Genomic DNA, 19,130 nt, shown 5'->3' on the forward strand with positions numbered 1-19,130 from the left:
CTGAGGGTGGTAGCTGACTTGGAGGTCGGCTTTCACACCCAGTAGTTGCCAAAGTTGCCGCATTACATCAGCAGTGAAGTGTGTTCCTCGGTCTGAATCGGCCGAACCGTGAGAAGATGTGGTTCATTAGTAGGTAGGCGGTTGTTTGAGCCGTGTCGTTAGGGGCTGGCAAGCCTTCCACCCACTTGGTGAATGTGCAAGTGACTGTGAGGAAGTACTTATTGCCTCTGGTTGATTTGGCTAAAGGTCCTACCCAGTCGATTTGGAGGTTTGACCAGGGGAAAGAGATGCCCCTTCCTTGTAAGGGAGCTCTGTGAAGCGGGTTCACGGGTTTTTGGAACTAGACAGCCTTTGATGTAGTCTGCTACATCTTTTTGCATGTGTTGCCAATAAGCTACTTGTTGGAGTGCCTGGTATGTTGCTTTGACTCCTTTATGTCCTGCACATGGAGAGTCATGGGCATGCATCAGCATCACCCCCCTGTGGCTCTGAGGCACCACGAATGCAGGAGAAGTGAGAGCGTCGGAGACATGCACAAGGAGGCCCTTGACGATTTGTAGGGAAGGACATGCATTATACAGGTTTCTCAAGCCCGGAACAGAGTCGAGATCAGCTGAGGAGATAGTGTGGTTCAAAGGATCTGACAGTGACAGGAAAATCAGGCGGATAGCCGGATCAAGGGCCTTAAGTGCTTCAAGGTCAGTGTCAGTGAAACGGGGAGTAACAGAGATAGCTGCCGACTCAGAAGGGTTGTTAAGAGGAGCAGCTGTTGCATGAGCCCGAGTGACAACACCAACCATCGGGTCGGGAAGGTTGGGAAGAGATTCAGGGCTGAACTGCCAAGGAGTTCCATCAAGAGCGCCTTGTTTGGCCAATGTGTCTGTCAGGTCGTTGAGCTCCTTGTCCCGTCCGGGGACATGAGAGTGGCCTCTAACCTTTTTCCAGTAGACTTGCGTGTCGTGTTTGTCCACCAGATGGTCGCAAGCCATGAACAGTTCTTCGTGTTTGACTGGTTTCCTGTTGGAGGTGGTGAAGCCGTTGCGTTTCCACATGGGCAGGTGTCCCAGAAAAAGTGAGTTTTTCATAATATGGGACCTTTAATTGGTCTGATTGTTCAGATGCATCATTCTGGACCACTGATCTTTGGTTCTGAGGCAGTGCCTGTTCTGGTTCAGTGAGGCCCGAACACCACTCCTCCTCCACAACCACGTTGGGTTGGTTGGATGAAGTTTCTGGAGGGGAAGGTGCTGGCTTCTCAGCGGCTGTCAAGCGAGCAGCTACTGAGAAAAGGTTAGCTTTCTCCTTATCCTCTTGGCACATGCGTTCAATCATCCGTTCAATAGCGTCAAGGTCTTCTTTGGTCATACCTGATTGATTCAACTTACCACTGGTGTTTTTGCTTGTTGTTTCCTCATCAGAAGTGTTTTGGTGTTGCCCGTTCCTGGATGGATAGCTTTGAGACCCACGTCTGTCATGTTCCCTACCATTATGATTTTGACGATTTTTCCATTGGTTTGGTTGGAACTTGTTTCGGTGGGAGTCAGAAAAGTGACGTTTTGCACCAAATCGTGGTTGGTACTGACTTTTATCAGACCGGGATGTTTGCGAGTACCTTCGACCTGACTCAGATCGGTGAGGTGAAGTGTTCTTCTGATCTTTTCGAGGTTGGTCAGGTTTAGAAGAGGATTTGGCTGACTGGAGCGGTTTGGCATCTGAAGCTCCTTCCAACTCCAGCGGCGGTGTCTCAGTAGAAACACTCAAGATATTTGTTTCTGTGGACTTTTTTTTTGTACGAACAGTGACTTGTGTAGAGGTGTAGTTCTTCCTCCATTTCCGTCTCATTCTTGGGTCCGAAATAGGCTTCATGAAGCCTCTCGTAGTACTCCTGAGGGGATTCTTGCCTTCCCTGTCTGACAGCTAAAGCGGCAGTTAGGCCTGTTTTTCGTGTGTAGCTTTCAAATTCATCCTTTAGTGCTCTACTGAGGGCTTCATAGCTCTCTTTGATGCGGCGAGGTTATCGCTCGATGAATTTGCTGACTCTCTGGTTAGAGGTTACTCTAATTAGGTAGATTTTGTCATCAACTGTGGCATCTGGGAATCTCCTCAGATAGAACTCTATATCTTTTAGGTAAGTGCTGGTGTCGTGAGTGCCCCCAGGCTTGGGTTCGAAACGGTTTATGTTTCGAGCCATTTTATCTAGGTCCCTGTCGGAGGGGCCTCGCGAATAGTGCGCGCTTGAAAGAGGAGGAGGTTGAGGAGAGGAAGACCTTGTAATTCGGTCATGCAGGTCCGAGTGTGGACAGCAGGATCTATGGGCGACATACATCGCGACGAGGATATGCCTAATTTAGCGTCTCTGTGGAATCTACTCTCTTTCCGTTCCACACGGGAGCTTGCATTTGCAGGCATTTTTGGGAATGAACTATACTCAAGAGAATGCTCTAACTCCCTCTTAACCTTGTCAAGCTCTGCCTCCTTCTCCATCTGTTCAAGATGGGATTTGTTAACTTGGTCCCTGGCTTCTGTTATTGCCTGTTGCATGTCTTGGAGACGTTTCCTGTCATTTTCTCTGGTCCTGTCCCAAACTTTGAGCTTAATGTTTAGATCCTTATTTCCCTCGGTTGCTCCTTCAAGGTCTTTGTTAGCATCTTTAAGCTGTTTAGTTACTTCTCCAAGTTCATATTCTGTCTTATCTAGCTCTAGCCCTTGGGCTTTTAGGATCTGTTTTAACTCTGATTTTTCTTTCTGCAGTTTAGCTTGTTCATCCTCTTGTGCTTTAACTTGAGACTGACTCAGTTAAGGACTCCTCTGCTTTGGTTAAAGACTGCCCTGTCTTAGTTAAGGATTCCTCTGTCTTAGTTAAGGTCTCCTTTGTTTTAGTTAAAGACTGCTCTGTTTTAGTTAAGGACTCCTTTGTTTCCTCATGTTGCTTTTTAAGAGTTTTGTGGGCGTCTTTCCTGATCTTCATTTCAGCTAAAGCATTATCTAGCAATTCGTCTATGTGTTTTTGTTGCACAGCCATCACAATATTCATGCTCCCTAACATTTTCTCTCTGTCTTTTCCTTGCATTGTTTCGGTTAGGGATTGGCATATTAATGTAGCCATTATACTGTGTAGTTCACTAGGGTCGGTCTTCTGGATTTTATCTACGTAACCTGGCAGCAAATCTGTTGTGAGCTCCGATATTACTGCATCTTGATTGGCTGGGGGATTCAAACTTGCGTCTAGTGAAAAGTCAGAATCACCTGATTCTGCCATTGTTTGAGTTTGTTTTGTTTGTTTTGAAAAAAAAAATAAATGTATTTTCTTTGTGTTATTTATTTATTTTATTTGGGCTTTAAATTCTACTTGTTTTCCATCAGAGGTAGGGTTCGCTTTTAATTGACTTAACTTGTGAAATTCAAAACAAGTAAGCGTTTGGATTTGAAGAATCTGACAGCTAATGTGTTAACAACAAAGGCTAAAGTATTTGATCTAACTGTAAGGCTACTCGGATGTGTAGTTAATAGCTTACCTTTTAGACTAGCATGCGTTGTAACATATCAAAATCAAATTCCAAGTAATACAAAAAACATTTTATTGAATTTGGATTAAAGTTTTAGAATCTGGTTAAAGTTGTCCGATGCGTAATTTACAACTTAATTATTTTTTGTTTATCTGAATAATGAGACACGTTATTTCACTATAGTAGTTATTGCAGTATCACAAGTTTCCAATAATACAATTTAGCAAGTGCCTGTGTGGGATTTTAGTCTATTGAAACTGAAGGACCAAATTCAGTTAACCAAGTTAGCAAGCAGAGTATGCTATTTAGACATATTTGTTGTTAACAGAATCAGCCACCAGGCATGCTGTCACAATTTTAATATTCACAGAATTGGTCATTAGAGGAAGCTATCACAAAATAAAAATCTTTTATATTTTGTCGAGCAACAGAGGGCGCTATTACAAATTAAGAAGTTTTAATAGAGTCGAGCAACAGAGGACGCTATTACAAATTGGAAATTTTAATAGAGTTGAGCACTAGGGGCGCTGTCTCAAGGTTGAATTTTAACAAAGCTAGAGGAAGAGGGGTCAAGAGGAGGGACCTTTTAACTCCGCCCACTGATATACCCCCTTTGTTTTAGCAGAATTTGGCTCAGTGGTGGTTTGGGCTCTGAAGAGTTCACTTCTCATCTGTGGAAATTGCAGCAGTTGAGTTCACTTTTCACACAATAGCTGGTCTGGGCGCGGCGGCCGGCACTGACTGAAAACTGACAGTTTTTCCAGCACATCAGAAAACATTCAACCAGCAAATAGCATTGCATTCATTTACTTATGTTTTCACAATTTGAGCTCAGCACTTCAGAAAACATTCAACCAGCGACTAGCATTGCATCCATTTACTTATGTTTTCACAATTTGAGCTCAGCACTTCAGAAAACATTCAACCAGCGACTAGCATTGCATCCATTTACTTATGTTTTCACAATTTGAGCTGATACAGGTTTTCTGCCCTCCTTTACACAGCCAAATATATTGTCTTTGATCGGATTGTTGCCACAGCAACCAATCTTGATACTACGGGAGTAGAACAATTAAAACCTCTCACTGTTTATACAGCTGTTTCCTGTTTAGGTAGCTAATCTAAGTCAGAAAACACGAGGGTCTGAGCAACTTTTTCAGGATGAATCTATGCTCTGGCACTGCGCAGCAGCTTAGTATTCATCAAACCGGTTAAATTTAGAAGTGTGCGGCGACACTTATGCATGCAAATAAATCACAGACCTGATTCAACACAGACTCTGTACATGAAGCATTAACGCACGGCGGTGCTGAACAACTTTTTAATTCACAGATCTGATATTACAGCGCAGAATCTGTGCACATTAATTCCAACATGCGTCAATGCTGGGAAGCTCCTTATCACTCACGGATCTGGTAATCACGCAGCTTCCGTACACATTAATTTCATATTAAGCAGCGCGATCACAGCTCGGCGGAGTTTTATGCTCACACACAATTTAAGGTATATGCAGTCAAGAATATAAAGTTAAGTATTGCATTAATCACTCAGTGGACAGCTAAACAACATTAAACAGTTTGGGTTTTGATTTTAAAACCGATGTTTGTCTGTACACATCAATTTAATGCAGAGAACTGGGGTTTTAAGTGGCCTCACACGGGGCACCATAAATAGTGTAGGAGATACACTACTAATAAATGTAATTCATTAATCACTGGCGATTAATAAAACACTCGTTAATGGGGCACCACCTCCGATGTTTTGTCTATTTGAATAATCCGGAGGTAATTAATCAAATCCGACTAAGCAAGGTTAACTTGTATTTGACTATATATAACTTCTAATCAATTTCAGATCAATTTATTCAATCTCATAAATGAAGCAGTGATTTCTACACAGTTTCCATCGGTTCTCCATATTAAAAACAAACCTGCACAGACAACGACATACGGTTAAATATGTTTGTTTACTCGATAAATCAGGGTGAATAAATGAAATGGTAATTTAAACAAACAACAATGATAACAGAAAATGTGGAGACTATATGATTAAGGTAATGGGATTATATGAATATGAGCGGATGGTAAAGTCGCGAGTCTGGGAAGCATTCAAATATTACGGGAGTAATTTTGATACTAACGAGACCCTAACCAGATTTCTCTTAAGAAAAGGTTATTATGAATGAAAAGTCAAGAGACACCAACTCAGTACATGCGTGTGAATCCAGCAGTGTGCAAGGTGCTTAGCCTACTTTGTCTGGAGAGTTGGGACGTCCACAACTTCGCTGGAGTTCGTGGCTCGACTGCGGGCTTGCAGTGCCGGTCCAAGAGCCGGAGGGAAGTCGCAGTTCGTCCGATCTCACAGTGGGTGATGCTCTGTCCCGGTGTTGGAGGGAGAGCTCAACTCGTCCAGCGCTCAGCAGATGATGGTTCCGGTCCGCTGCCCAGCCGGGTGGCACCGCTTGTGAGCGTGGGAGGCAGGCCGGTCTCGGTTTGGCACAAAGTCTTTCTGTCATTGCAAACCGCTCGCACGGTTTGTTGAAGCAGACAGTTACTGCACGTTCTTATTAATGGTGGTGGTCTTAATAAAGATCTTCTTCTTGAAGATCGATTTAATGTTCCGAGATCGTGCTTTGCCTTTCTCAGAACTGTACCATTACAAAATAGATGGACTTCGTCTAACAATGAAATAATATGACCTGATTAAAATCACTGAAAATTTTAAAGTAATTAACACTGGATTAAAACATAAAGACACACTTGAAGATACAGTAGAACTGATAGAACTGATCACTTATACACATTTCTTCTAGTTCTAGCCTAAAACTTGTAAACAAAAACATATCAGAGACTTTTACTGGTAATCAAGAAAAACGTATTAGGCAAAAGATCTCCCGACAGTCTAATCCAATCGTACCAGGACTCACCACTAGAGGATACTGTGGTTCCACCAAACACAAGACACATTTAAACATTAAACTTGATTTCAGTCAAATTTCATCACAGAGAAACGGGAAAAAGATCAGTTTTATGAACTTCTTTTACTGACTCTTAATTTGTTAGAATTAAGAGGGTGAGATCCTGACTTAATGGTTAATTAGAAATGGTCTGAAATCTGGAGGAATACGGAGACCATTTGAGTGGGATGTCCCACAGGTAGTGAAGCCAGATGAGTTGTAAATTACAGACAAGGGAGTTCACAATACCAAGTGAGAAAGGTTTCCAGTGTCCTTTCAGCCTTTAATGTGTGGATTAGAAATCAGAGAGAAAGAGAGAGAGACAGAGGGAGAGAGAGCCTTCAGACGTGATGTTGGTGATTTGTTTTTAACTTAAAGTGTTTTGCTTCCTAAGAGAAAATCTGATGTTTAAAAATGCCACTCGTACATTGACTCCAGTTGTTCCCATGAGAGCAGAATTCAAAATGTTCTCAAAAATTCAGTTTTTGAGATAAAATTTGGATATTTGCCACACTCCATCAACCATGACTCCAAAATATTCTCAATTTTTGGAAGATTGAAAATGTATTTAGCAAGAATTTGATAGTATATGTTTACAGTACTGTTTACAGTCAAACATTTTGATGAACCCACACAGTCAGCCCACAGGGGCTTCCCGTGTGGGCCCATGACAAAGGAATTATGTGGGGCCCAAGAAATGATACACAGCTCCACCCCATGCCCACTCTGCCCACTTATATCCCCCTATGGGGCCCATGTTACTGAAACCAACCATTCAAGCCCATGCCCACTTGGTACCCATGTAGCCCCTTTGTAACCCATATGGGGCCCAAATGTACATGTTGGCTGGGCTGTGCTCTTAAAGGGGACATATTATGCAAACCTGACTTTTTCCTTGCTTTAGTATGTATAGTTGCGTATCCGGAGTGCCTCCCCACCCCCTAAGCATGAGTTTTGACAACTAAGTCAATATTTTGTACCTGGCAGAGTCAGGAATTGAGTCTCTAAGCGAGCCGTTTGGATTTCGACCGGATTGTGACGTCACAATCCGGTCTTTTGCATACTCTTTGCGTATCTCCTCCCACATTACGCCAGCTACCTGAACGAGGATCCGCCATTTTTTTCCCTCGCTAACTTGTACGCGACAGCCTGACCGCTACCATGTACAACCCGAAAGCCAAGCACTGCTGCTCTGTCGTCGGATGCACGGATCCTCATGTTTCGCTACATCGCCTCCCTACCAAAGAGGATATCAGAGCGAAGAGGCTACTTTTTATTTATCAGGGTCCCAGCTTCAGTGAGCAGAAGTTTTATGGTCTGTGCCAGTCACTTCACACCGGACTGTTTCAGCAACCAGGGTCAGTATAACGCTGGACTGGCAACGAGATTGTCCCTTAAAAGATGGATCCATACCCACTGTCAGTGATGGAACTGTAAGTATTTAAAAAACAGTATAGTTTGTGTTACTTTGGCCGTTTAGCACATGAGCTAACGCTAACCGTGGGTGTAAATATGAGGCTGAACTAACATTACATGTGAAGTTATCAATGTTGGGCTTACTGACCGTAGGATTCACGATAATGTTAATGATACGAAGCGTTAATTTGTCATATCAGCACTCTTTTAAAACATGACGGTGAATTGAGAAAATGAATTAGGATATTGAGATTTTATCGCTTCTAACCGGCCGGTGAACCACTGCTCGGCCGTGAACATGGGGAGGAGACGGGGTGAAATGTCTCAGTTGTTCGCGGACAGTGAGCTGCTGCTCGGCGGTGAACAAACAGAGGAGACGGTGTGAGATCGTCTCAGTTGTGTGTGTCAGTTGTTCGCGGACGTTTAGCTGCTGTTCCGCGGTGAACACGCAGAGGAAACGGTATGAACTGGTCTGTTATTCTCGGCCAGTGAGCTACGTTAATTCATTAGCATGTTGTGCTAAAGGACAGTGTGTAAGCAAACTTCTAGAAGCGTGTCTTGTCTGAATGCACTGCTGACTGTGTGACAGCCCGAGGAGCTGCTGTAGTTTGGCAGATGTCATGGCTCTGGGAGACTGTCCTCTGACTGTTTTTCTGTGTGTTGGTATACATGTAATACGTGTGTAGCGTTAGCCGTAGCATTAGCTGTAGCGTTAGCTGTAGGCTACAGCTAACGGTACAGCTAATGCTACAGCCTGTAGCGTTAGCTGCTGGCATGAGAGACCAGACCTGAGAGTATCAAAACGTTATCTGCAGTAAAGCAGTCACTACTTTGTTTTGGAGCTGGAGACAGGGGCTACCTGCTACATGTCTGCTGTGCTACTATCAGTTATATGCAGGCACGGACACAGAAAAGCTGCGTCGCGCTGTGTATTGCTCCTTGTTTGTTTTTTTTTGTTTGTTTTTTTCCTCAACTTTATTGAAAGTTGCTGTGTAGTGCTTGTTGCCATGGTCCCGCGATGCCTTCCTCATGTCTTCCGGTCGGCAGGAAGAAGTGGGCGGCGCACGCAGTAGCTCATTAACATAATGAAAAAAAGTCACTGAATCCGGCCGCTTAGAGCAGGGCTGTGAAACTGGTGTGTAAACAACCCTGCTGTGCTCAATCCTTTGGTTTTTTCGACCAAAGCATGTTACTATCATTCCATTTAGACATCAAGGACCCATGTCAACAAGCAGAAATGAGCATAATATGTCCCCTTTAAAACTTGGAAACATACTCATATCCCCCAATTTATGCTGAATTTGTGTTGCACAAGAGTCCACTTCCTGTCTCCTCCCATTTGAACACATGTTTAATCGGATAATCTTCAGTGCAATAATGTCCGACTCTTCTAACTTTTACCTGCCTTGACTTTACTAATGACATAGCAGAGAAAAATGGTTGGAAAGAAAACATATCTGAAAGCATGACTCTCTGTTGAAGCCCCTATTCATTCTTGACAGTTTGATATTTTTTCCTCCCTGTCTCCTCCAGTGGAAAAAATGGCAGAAATTTAAGCTGGTTTACAATTTGTCAGCGAGCAGTGTGCAGGGAGAATTTAGCCACAGGAGGAAAAATTAGCCACTGAGGCAGGAGGGTAGGTTGGCAGGCGATCTGCCAGAGCTTTAAAACAGAACCCATGCTAGGACCAAACTAGAGAATGTAATAAATGATGAGTAATGACGTTTACAACCATAAACTATGCTAACTTAAAAGGTGTACGTGTAAAAATAATTGTCAGAAGGTAGTTCCAAAACTATAGAGGTTGTTTGAATAGGGGTCAGCTTAACCTCTAACTGCTGCTCAGTGTAGTCTTTGCTGTTGCTATCTTTGGCAGCATCTAGCTAATGACTGAGCAGGTAGCTCAGTTAGCCATGGAGCTAAGTAGCCCGCAGAAGTCTTCCCATACTGCAACCTCAGATGATGTCACTGCGGTACAAGGGGCTCAGACACCTCACAGTCAACACATCTGGACACCAAACTGCGATTGAACCTGGCTGAAAACAGCGTGTAGCGCTGAAATATTTTTACATCGTACTCTCTGAATTGAGGATTTATTTTGACCAAACCAGAGGGGATTGTGAAAAGACAAACCAAGACCGTTTTGGTGAGTTCTATTTCATTTATGTCCATTTGAGTGTGTTTTAGATGAGGTAACGGGGCAGTTAAGTTCTTACCAGGTATAAGAGAGAAAGTTGAATTCAGAAGGTGCACGGTTGTATTTTTCTGTTTAGTAAGGGGAAAATATGTCCTTTTTGGACATTTTGTGAATGTATTTTATTTACTGACCACTGCCTTGTGTGTTACAAAGTAGCATTAGGACAGGCCGGGGCTAGCTGGTTAGCATGCTAACTTCGGTAGACATTTACCCAACACAGTACTGTACATACACTTCTTTGATGCAACGTCAAATCTATTGTTCCTTCACATTTTGTTCATGATGTTAGGGTTAGGGTTGAATATTTTAAAGCAGCTCTGTGGAACTTCTGAGTTGTGCTGGAAGCCAGTTCTTAGTTTATGTTCAAGGACGATGTTTCTGAACTAACATTAGCTATTGCTGCTCTCTGATAGTGGAGCGGAGAGATGCACTGAGATGAGGTGCTCAAGACAGTGGCTAAAATCACATCATTTGGACTCTTTTCACAGGTATCTACAGTCCAGCCGCATTAAACAACTTCAACACATCATCTACAGGCTTGTATAAGCAACTGAGAGAGACAGGGAAGGTGTCATTTTTCACTTCACGATATAATCTGTTCACATATGGCCAGTAAAAGAGTGATTCATGTAAATTGCCAAAAATTGTTACATAGAGCCCCTCTAAACTAAAATCCTGGCTATGTCTTACAAGTTGCTCTTTTAAGACTGGTCTTACTATTTCTCCTCCTCAGTCTTAAACTAAAGAGCAGATCCAGTATAAAGAACATATATTGTCAGTCTCGATCAGTCATGCAACCAGCTGGTCTCGTCCTCTTCTGAACGTGAGCATGAAAAACATGTACACTATTTGAACTCAAACTTTTAAGCAGTGCTGTCTGAGATGAACGCATTTGGGAAGAACGTTAAGGGAATGTAAAAAACAAAAACATGAAGCCTGATGAATAAAAGATCTGATTTAATCAAACAGCTTAGATTTACAGAAGCAAATGCAAGAACCAAATCAAACAAAAAACAGCTCCCTCAGTTTTACAAGTAGAATGTGGCTCATATTAAACGTGTCATAAAAACAAGTTAACAAAGAATATGAATCATTATAAAATAAAAAAAACATCTTTACAAAGGAATAACATCAGATGAAAACATAGAATTAAAAGAAATAGGTGTAGTAGTATCAGCTTTGGACAACCCAAATTAAGTGTAACCAGAAAAGGTCTATATGATAATTATACAGAGTACACCACAACTTTATAATATTCAAATACTTTTACATGTAGGATGTAACGTTGGAAGAACGTTTACTCAAATATTTAAGGATTCGAGGACTATGGACCCCTTTCCCTTGGTGCTGCAGATAACTAATTAAAAATGGGTAAAAAAAATTGCACTAACACTGAGTGTTTCTGATGGCAATCAAAATCACAATGTTTAATTTTACTGTGTTTGAAAAAGGTGATCAGGGTGAGCAGCAGGTTTTCAACACAGGACCCCATCTTTGTTTAACAATCCAGTTACCGGTACAAAAATTGACAGTGTTCATTCCTGTAAACCATGGATATGTTTACATTTTTACATGTTCCACCTGTACATTTCTTTAGGTTAACTCTTCAATTTTATGTTGTGACAACGCTCTGATCTGGTTAGGTTTAGGCACAACAACCACTTGTTTAGGGTGAGAGTAAGATTATGTTTTGGCTTAAAATGAGGTCTGTCTAAATAACATATTAATAATGTGTACATCTCGATTGATTAATTACAGAAAAAATAATGGAATGAAAAAAATAACAGATTAATCGCACTCTATGACGCCCCTTAACCTTACGCCACTGAACACGTTCCACAGCAACTTTGTAAACATGATGGAGGTGAACTAAACACTGCTGAGTGCACTGAATGGAAAAGTCCCACTGTAGCCAGTGTTGCTAACTGTCAAACGGTTAACATTCTGTCCAAATTTCAGAATCACTGTGGTTAATAGTCGGACGTTGTACCATTGCTACCAGACGCTGTCGTTTCAGCATGAATAATATCCTTACCATGGATGGCATTAGCATGGATATTAGCATGGACACAAATAGCATGGATATAAGCATTGATAGTGATAGCTACCACTCAAACATGAGGTCCTCTTGTGTATCGAGGAGCTGCAGAGTTTATTCATGGTCAAACTGTAACCTGTACTGTACATTTACTGCCACTAGACAACCTCCCTGCTAAATTTTCCGTCTGCTCCGGTGGCTAACAGCTGTCTGCTCTGAGCTCAGCCACCGACCATCGCTCTCCACTCGCTCACTACAAACTGTCCTGTTATTAAAGGAGCCACGCAACTCTTAGAACACCGGACGCCAAGCTTGGCGGATGACATAAAAGTCCTACTGTAGTCCATTCCATTTTAGCAACAGCTTGATTTTTTTTAAGCACAAAATTTACATTGACAGTGTCGGGAAAGATCATAAAAATACCAAAATACACTGGAGTGGTACTTCAATGGAACCGTTGACAGGAGAACCGTGTTGTGCAACTTATGCAGTGAGGAATATTCTAACCATTGCAGAACTACAAGCTTCAAATATCCCCTGCTTTTAAAGTTTAGAGCATCCATTTATTAACTGATTCACTCATCTACCGAAATGTATTTGCACTGAGATTCTTTTTAATAATACGGCAAATATTGGCATATGGCATTAATTATAATTGATTAATCATAAAGCTTGAATTAATTCAATTTTTGTATTTTTTTAATCACTTCACCGCCCTACTTACTGTAAAATATTTGGATTTGTCTCCTTAAAAGGGGTCCGCCCGCTATTCCAACATGTCTCTATTTAGACATGCCGCTATTCCGACATGCCTCCGACAATGACAAAAAACAATGTCGAAATAGTGGGATGCTTGAAAAATAACTTTAATGCCGCTATCCCGACAATTAGAGGTCACTGTCTAAATAGCGGCATGTCGGAATAGCAGCATGTAACCCCCTTAAAAATATCCAGTGGTGTCGTGCTTGGAAATGTTGAAACAGAGTCTAGAACTACGGTCACTGGTTTGGCAGCTTTCTGGCCTGTAACTCTACCACCATCCAATCCACCTCCTGATCTAGAAGTCAGGTCGTAAACATGTTTCGTATGACAAATTTGAGCGTAACACTGGTTAGCATGAACATTAACTGCCAGCATTTGATTCTGGTGACTGGGCTTTGTTTAATGTCCTTAATGTTGTCTTTACTAACAGTAAATGTGGCAATGACAGCTCAGTTAGCAAAACGAAAAAAATAGTATTTTCCATTTCTTCAAACCATATCTTCAAATTTGTACATGTGATGCTTACCATATCAACATTGTCACATTACGCAGCACATCATCTATGTCCAGCGCGAAATTCTATAAGTCTATATGTCTAGCCTATACAAAGTGCTCTTGTTTAAGCTAAGCCTTAATGATGACTCAGGGAGCTCCTTTTTGTGGTGGATGGGCGTGAATGAACTTCATCTGGGAAAAGTTCATGGTGTGCAATATCCCACCAGTTAAAAAGAGAAGTTCACCCAAAAATAAAAGATGTAGTCATTATGTACTCACCCACTTGTGCATGAAGAGTCAGGTTAAGTTTCGTAGGAGCTTCACATCAAAACAGCATTGCAGCATTCTCCTAAACAACTCAAGTATCAGGGGACTTGTTTTGAAGCATGGAAAACCACCATAAAAGCATAAGATGGCTCTATACAGCTTGTCAGGCACAATCCAACTCTCCGCTGAGATCCCAAACTGATTTGAAAAGATGTTATTTACACCCTCAATGCATGGTCAGGTGGAGTATGAAACTTCACAAGACTTTGCATTGGCATGAGATTGAGTAGATAATGACTGGATTTTTATTTTTCTGTGAACTGTTCCTTTAATGTTTCTGTTGTGTTTGACATGACTGAGGGTTTAAAGAGCCCTCCGAAATCGATGTTTTTACAATGGGCCAGTTGCGCAGGATTGGAATACTACCAAACGCGTCTGCTACCCAAAGTGTAAGTACTCACTATCAGATACACATTTGTTTCTCTGTTAATTAAGCTTTTTAGCTCTCTACAATGACAATCCAAAATGACTAAAAACTGAGAAACAAAGGCCTTCCCCTTCCTAACCATTGTTTGGTGTCGTTTTGGTAGACATATTGGTATTGCTGTGCTGACTGACAGAAATGTGCTTCTTTAACCCCGGGAAACGTTTGACCAGCATCAGTCTGAAATAGTTCTGGAACTTTCTCCCAACAAACGTGTAGAAGATAGGACTGATGCAAAAGTAAGTGTAAGCAAAGATACGAGTGACATGAAGAGCATAAGTCCATTTCTTTTGTTTCTCACAGTCTTCCACTTTATCTTGCATCAGCATTGCAATGTTGTACGGGGTCCAGCACACAAAAAACAACAGCACAATGATGAATATTAACCTCACTGTTTTGAACTTGGTAGCGAGCCTGGATGATATGACAGTGATGGCAATCCTGGCATAGCAGTAAATAATGACGGCCAGAGGAAAGAGCAAGAAAAGAAAGATCTGAAGGTAAAATCCAGTATCCCTCAGCCTCTCAAAATTAAGACGAGATAAATCACCAGGATACTCATCACAGTATGTTTTGTTGGTCATGCTATGTAAATAAGGGTTGTGGATAAATATCTGCTTGATGCAGGACAGGATGCTGACCACCCACACCACAGCGCAGGAGACTACCGCATACCTTTGATTCCGCACTCGCGATGCGCTCAAGGAGTACACAACTGCAAGGTGTCTGTCAAAGGTCAAAAGAGTTAGGAAGAGGACAGAACTGTAGAAGCCCAGGTAGTAGGCGCTTCCAACAATCCTGCACATGGCTGCGCCAAAGATCCAGTCGGAGAGCTGCATGTAGACTCCCATGAAGGGAAGGCTGCTCACGAAGATCAGGGAGGAGAACACCAGGTTCAACAGCAAGATGTTGGTCACAGTGGTCAGCTTCTCAAACCTAGGAGAGAAAAAACAAAAATGCTAATTGGTCACACAAGCATTTTTTCAGTAATGTGTGTTTGTTCGTGTCATAGTAGGAAATCAACATTTCTGTATGAGTGCCATATCATGTTCACATTATCAGTGTTGGGCACGTTACTTTTAAAAAGTAATTAGTTATAGTTACTAGTTACTTCTCCCCAAAAGTAACTGAGTTAGTAACTGAATTACTCCACTATAAAGTAACTAGTTACCAGGAAAAAGTAACTATTGCGTTACTTTTTTTTTTTTTTTTAAGTTTAAATATGTCTAAGAATTTGGATTTTTTTCTAAGCGGGTTTCACAAGCCAGTTGCATAGAGTAGAACTGCATAGACAGGTACCTACACACAGCCTTTAATATTCATTGCACCTCAACAGACCACAACTGGTAGACATACTGTACTTCAAGTACTTTCTCCGTCACAAAAATACAAAGTGTAAGAATATAAAGTGCTTTTAACTCTCTGTACATTCTGTAGGCTACTTCAAGTATTTTCTTCATCACAAAAATACACAGTGTAACATTATGAAGTGCTTTAAACTCTCTTTACATGCTGTACTGTTTAAGTATTTTCTTAACAATAAAAGTACACAGTTTAAATATGGAGTGCTTTAACTCTTGTTGAGAGATGCTTCATTAGATTATAGTTGTTTACAACGGACGTGGACAAACACTTCGCTCTGGGACATAATGTACACTTCACATGTACGTTCTTGCCTTTTACCTCAAGGAGATTAAAGTAGTGTCTGTACTTCCACTTTGAAAACGCCAACTTTCCCTCCTGACTCGCCATTGCTGCAACCTACTCTGCTAGTTTGTGTGTGTGTGAGGCTGCTGCGGCACACGAATAAGACACTCCTCGTATGACTTCATCTGTACTCTCCCAGTGTGTGTTTTTTTCCTGACAACCTGATGACATCTCCAGTCAAATCCAACAGTGCCACAAATGGTGTAGAACTGAAGCCTGTCGCAGGACTGCTCTGTCCATTCTGCCTCCCAAATATCAGAATCTGAGGCAAGTAGACAAAAATCTGTCTTTAGATTTCTTGGCTGAAGAAGTGGTTAGGTTATAGTGTTCAGTTATGCTGATACCATGTTGATTAGATTTTGAGGATGTAGTTTGTGGTGGTGCTGACTTGTATTGCATTGAGGGGTGTTTTAAATATCTCATCCGCCCATTTATTAAAAGTGAGGGTAGGCAAAATGTAGTGCTTGCCAGTTTTTTCAGTGTATTCACTCTCAGCGTTAGTGCCAGGGTCCACCATTTCTGCACAGGATTCAACGCCATGGGACAGATGCAGCGTGGAAGCCAATGTTTTGTTTTGCGATTTACCGTCTTTGAGGTCCGCCTCACTGTTTACTGTTCACTCTCTCAACCATGTTCGAGCTGTGTTAGCTTCATCCTAATATAAACCAAACATCCTGTGTGAGAGTGGGGGGGGCTGCACACACACACACACACACACACACACACACACACACACACACACACACACACACAGACTGCCGAGCTCATAGTTTCTCTTGTTTCCTCAAGAGTTACCATTAGTCTGCTGATCGTTTAGCTGTAAAACATGTTGCGTTCATTTATTCAGTCAGAAATGGTTGTTCAGAATTTCACTGTTCCAGAGCGCTCTGAGCATCCTCTGTATGGAAGACATTTTTGGACATTATTAAAACTAATAAAGCTAAAAGTAAAATAAATACAATTTTAAAAAATAATATTATTGATCTAGAAATGATTGGGTCATAAATAACACACACCAAAAAAGTCACTTGAAAAACAAGTGAACTGTACCATGTATAATAATGTTCATCCCTTGAATCAACTGAGAGAATATTTCAGTTAAACACATACTGTACTGTCTATGTTTCAAGACTAACATAGGTTAAATGCTGACTTTGGAGAATGGGAGACATTCTGAAAAAATCTGGCACAGTTTACCAGTTTACCAGTCCTCACTTCTCTCATGTCATGTTTTACTATTTGACCTCATGGCTGTTTATTTCCTTTCGCAAGATGGTGTCAAGTTTAGCCCATAAACCCTCACATCCTGGTGGTGTGCTCTGCTCTCTTTTGGCCTGACAGCCATATAACAACAACTAAGCCAAAACTCAAAATAGTCAAAGTACTAGATATACTGTATGTAGAAGTCAGGACTCGGGTATTTGACAGCAACATAAGACTAAAACTCCTCAGCACTACAGTTAGCACCTCCAACTCCCCAACAAGCTAACCAATCTATGTATTAAAGATTGTAGTAGCTTATGGCATGATGGATTGACCTTTTCCTTAAACGTCAATTCTTTTACAATGTGTGTTTGTTTGGCTGCACTGTGAACACACAGCAGTTGATCTTCTGTTGTATTTCCTCCAAAGTAGCTGCTCAAGGATTGTGTGCTGTAGTATTAAACTGCAGTATCCACAGGTGTTGCCAAATCAACCAGGACCGAGAATTATAACTTCAGTTTACACCTTGTAAAACAAAATCCAAGGTTATAGTAAATGTGTGTAAATGATTTAAAAATAAATGACACTTTGTAAGAACTGTTTGAATTAGGGCCATGAATACACCTGCTACCCCTTCAAACTGCAACACCAAAACTTTGTTTGCATGGTATTCTCTTTAAAAAGACATCTGCAGTACTGTTGTTCATTTATTTTTTTTTTAACTACTCACCGATGGATGATGACCAGAACCAGCACGTTGCCAATGAGGCTGAAGAGAAACATAAAGTAGAGGAGGGGGGCTAGATTAGATCCCAGACGGTTGTCACTGTCCCTGTTACATGGAGGGACATGCGTGAACGGATCAGGGCTGTAATCATAATCAAATGTTGAAGTGTCCATCTTTTTATGGAAGGTCAGCAGGGGAATCTGCCGGACACAGAAACACAGCCATCAAACATAACATTCACAAAATGATGATTATCAAACAATTCATCTATTAGAAATGATTTAAGGAGAGCTGGACAGCAATGCCTTTACCTGAGAGGCTCAGAGGAGCACAGGAAATAATAGCAGATGTTTGTGGGAATGAGGATGATGCTAAGGGGAGCTGACTTACCGTCCAGCCAGCAGGGAGGCTTCTTCCTCTTCTTGTCTGACTCTGAACACCACAGCTGTCTGACTCACGGTGAGTTCAAGTCACTCCATGATAAGTCAGCGAGCTAGGGGAAGGAAGTGCCACAGAAAAGTGGGTGTGTTTGTGCATGTGTGTTTGCATGTGTGAGGGAGGGATTACCACAGCAACACTTTACACAAACAGGATAAATGCATCTGTGCACGTCTCATGTTAATATTAAATTCAAATCATATTTGACTAACTGTAAGGAAACAACTGCAGAAGACAACAGACAAAATGATCACACACGTTTGATAAAGACAAGAGACCGAGCACGTCGCTGACGAGGCTTGCAGAGTGTGGAAGAGACTCTAACATGACTATTGTAAAAGCTCTGCAGTGCACCTGCAAAAAGCTGCCGTCATATAGTTCACACATAGCCTAATCAGGTGTCCGAACGAAAAACAGGTCAAGGTTGAATATTACATTCTGGACTTAGGGTAAGTTTACCCTAAAATGTATTAATTCAGTAGTTCATGAAAATGTCATTGTCCAGAAACCCCCCGGCCCACCAACATTCATAGTCATCCCAAACTGATTTGAAAAGACCTGATTTCCAGCCGTTTTGAGCCAAAATTATCATTTTAGCTGCTACGCTAAAAATACTATTATTAGAGTTCAGGAAAGAGTGTGGTTTGCTTACTATTATCAAACTAAAACACTTTTTAAAAAGGTTTTTTGTGTCGGTTTGTAGACGGACCCAAAAGCAGACAGGTTAAGGTTATAAGGTGATTTATTCAACAATCAGAGGGATAATAGTGCAGTTCAGGGGTAGCTCGTTGATGCAGGTGAAGAGGGCTCTAAGAGGAAAGGCGTTACTTGAGGTCATGAAGCTGCAGAGTGTGCAGAGAAGCTTGGTGGCTGGCTGGGTCAAGGTGCGGGGTTACCAGAGAGTGGACTGGGGGTCCTGCGAGCATCGCGGCTC

General features: G+C 41.7%; 1 protein-coding gene across 1 annotated transcript; it reads right to left on the bottom strand.

Moving 5' to 3' along the window:
• Positions 1 to 11,015: 11,015 nt before the first annotated feature.
• On the bottom strand, positions 11,016 to 18,195 carry LOC311249094 (C-C chemokine receptor type 3-like). Its single transcript, XM_084339839.1, has 3 exons — positions 18,149 to 18,195; positions 17,762 to 17,958; positions 11,016 to 15,057 (listed from the first exon to the last, which is right to left on the bottom strand). Exons 2-3 carry the CDS (start codon positions 17,929 to 17,931, stop codon positions 14,199 to 14,201), a joined length of 1,029 nt encoding a protein of 342 aa, XP_084195965.1. The 5' UTR covers positions 17,932 to 17,958; positions 18,149 to 18,195; the 3' UTR covers positions 11,016 to 14,198.
• Between the last annotated feature and the right edge of the window lie 935 nt (positions 18,196 to 19,130).

The sequence above is a fragment of the Pagrus pagrus genome (genome assembly GCF_965226575.1).
Source record: "Pagrus pagrus genome assembly, chromosome: 20".
NCBI classification, from domain to species: Eukaryota; Metazoa; Chordata; class Actinopteri; order Spariformes; family Sparidae; genus Pagrus; species Pagrus pagrus.

Bases quoted from the DNA above. Each gene is read 5' to 3' on its own strand.
- LOC311249094 (XM_084339839.1), bottom strand. From the start codon at position 17,931: ATGGACACTTCAACATTTGATTATGATTACAGCCCTGATCCGTTCACG. The intron at 15,058-17,761 runs GTGAGTAGTTAA...TTTCTCTCCTAG, and splicing joins GTTCTGGTCATCATCCATCG to GTTTGAGAAGCTGACCACTG.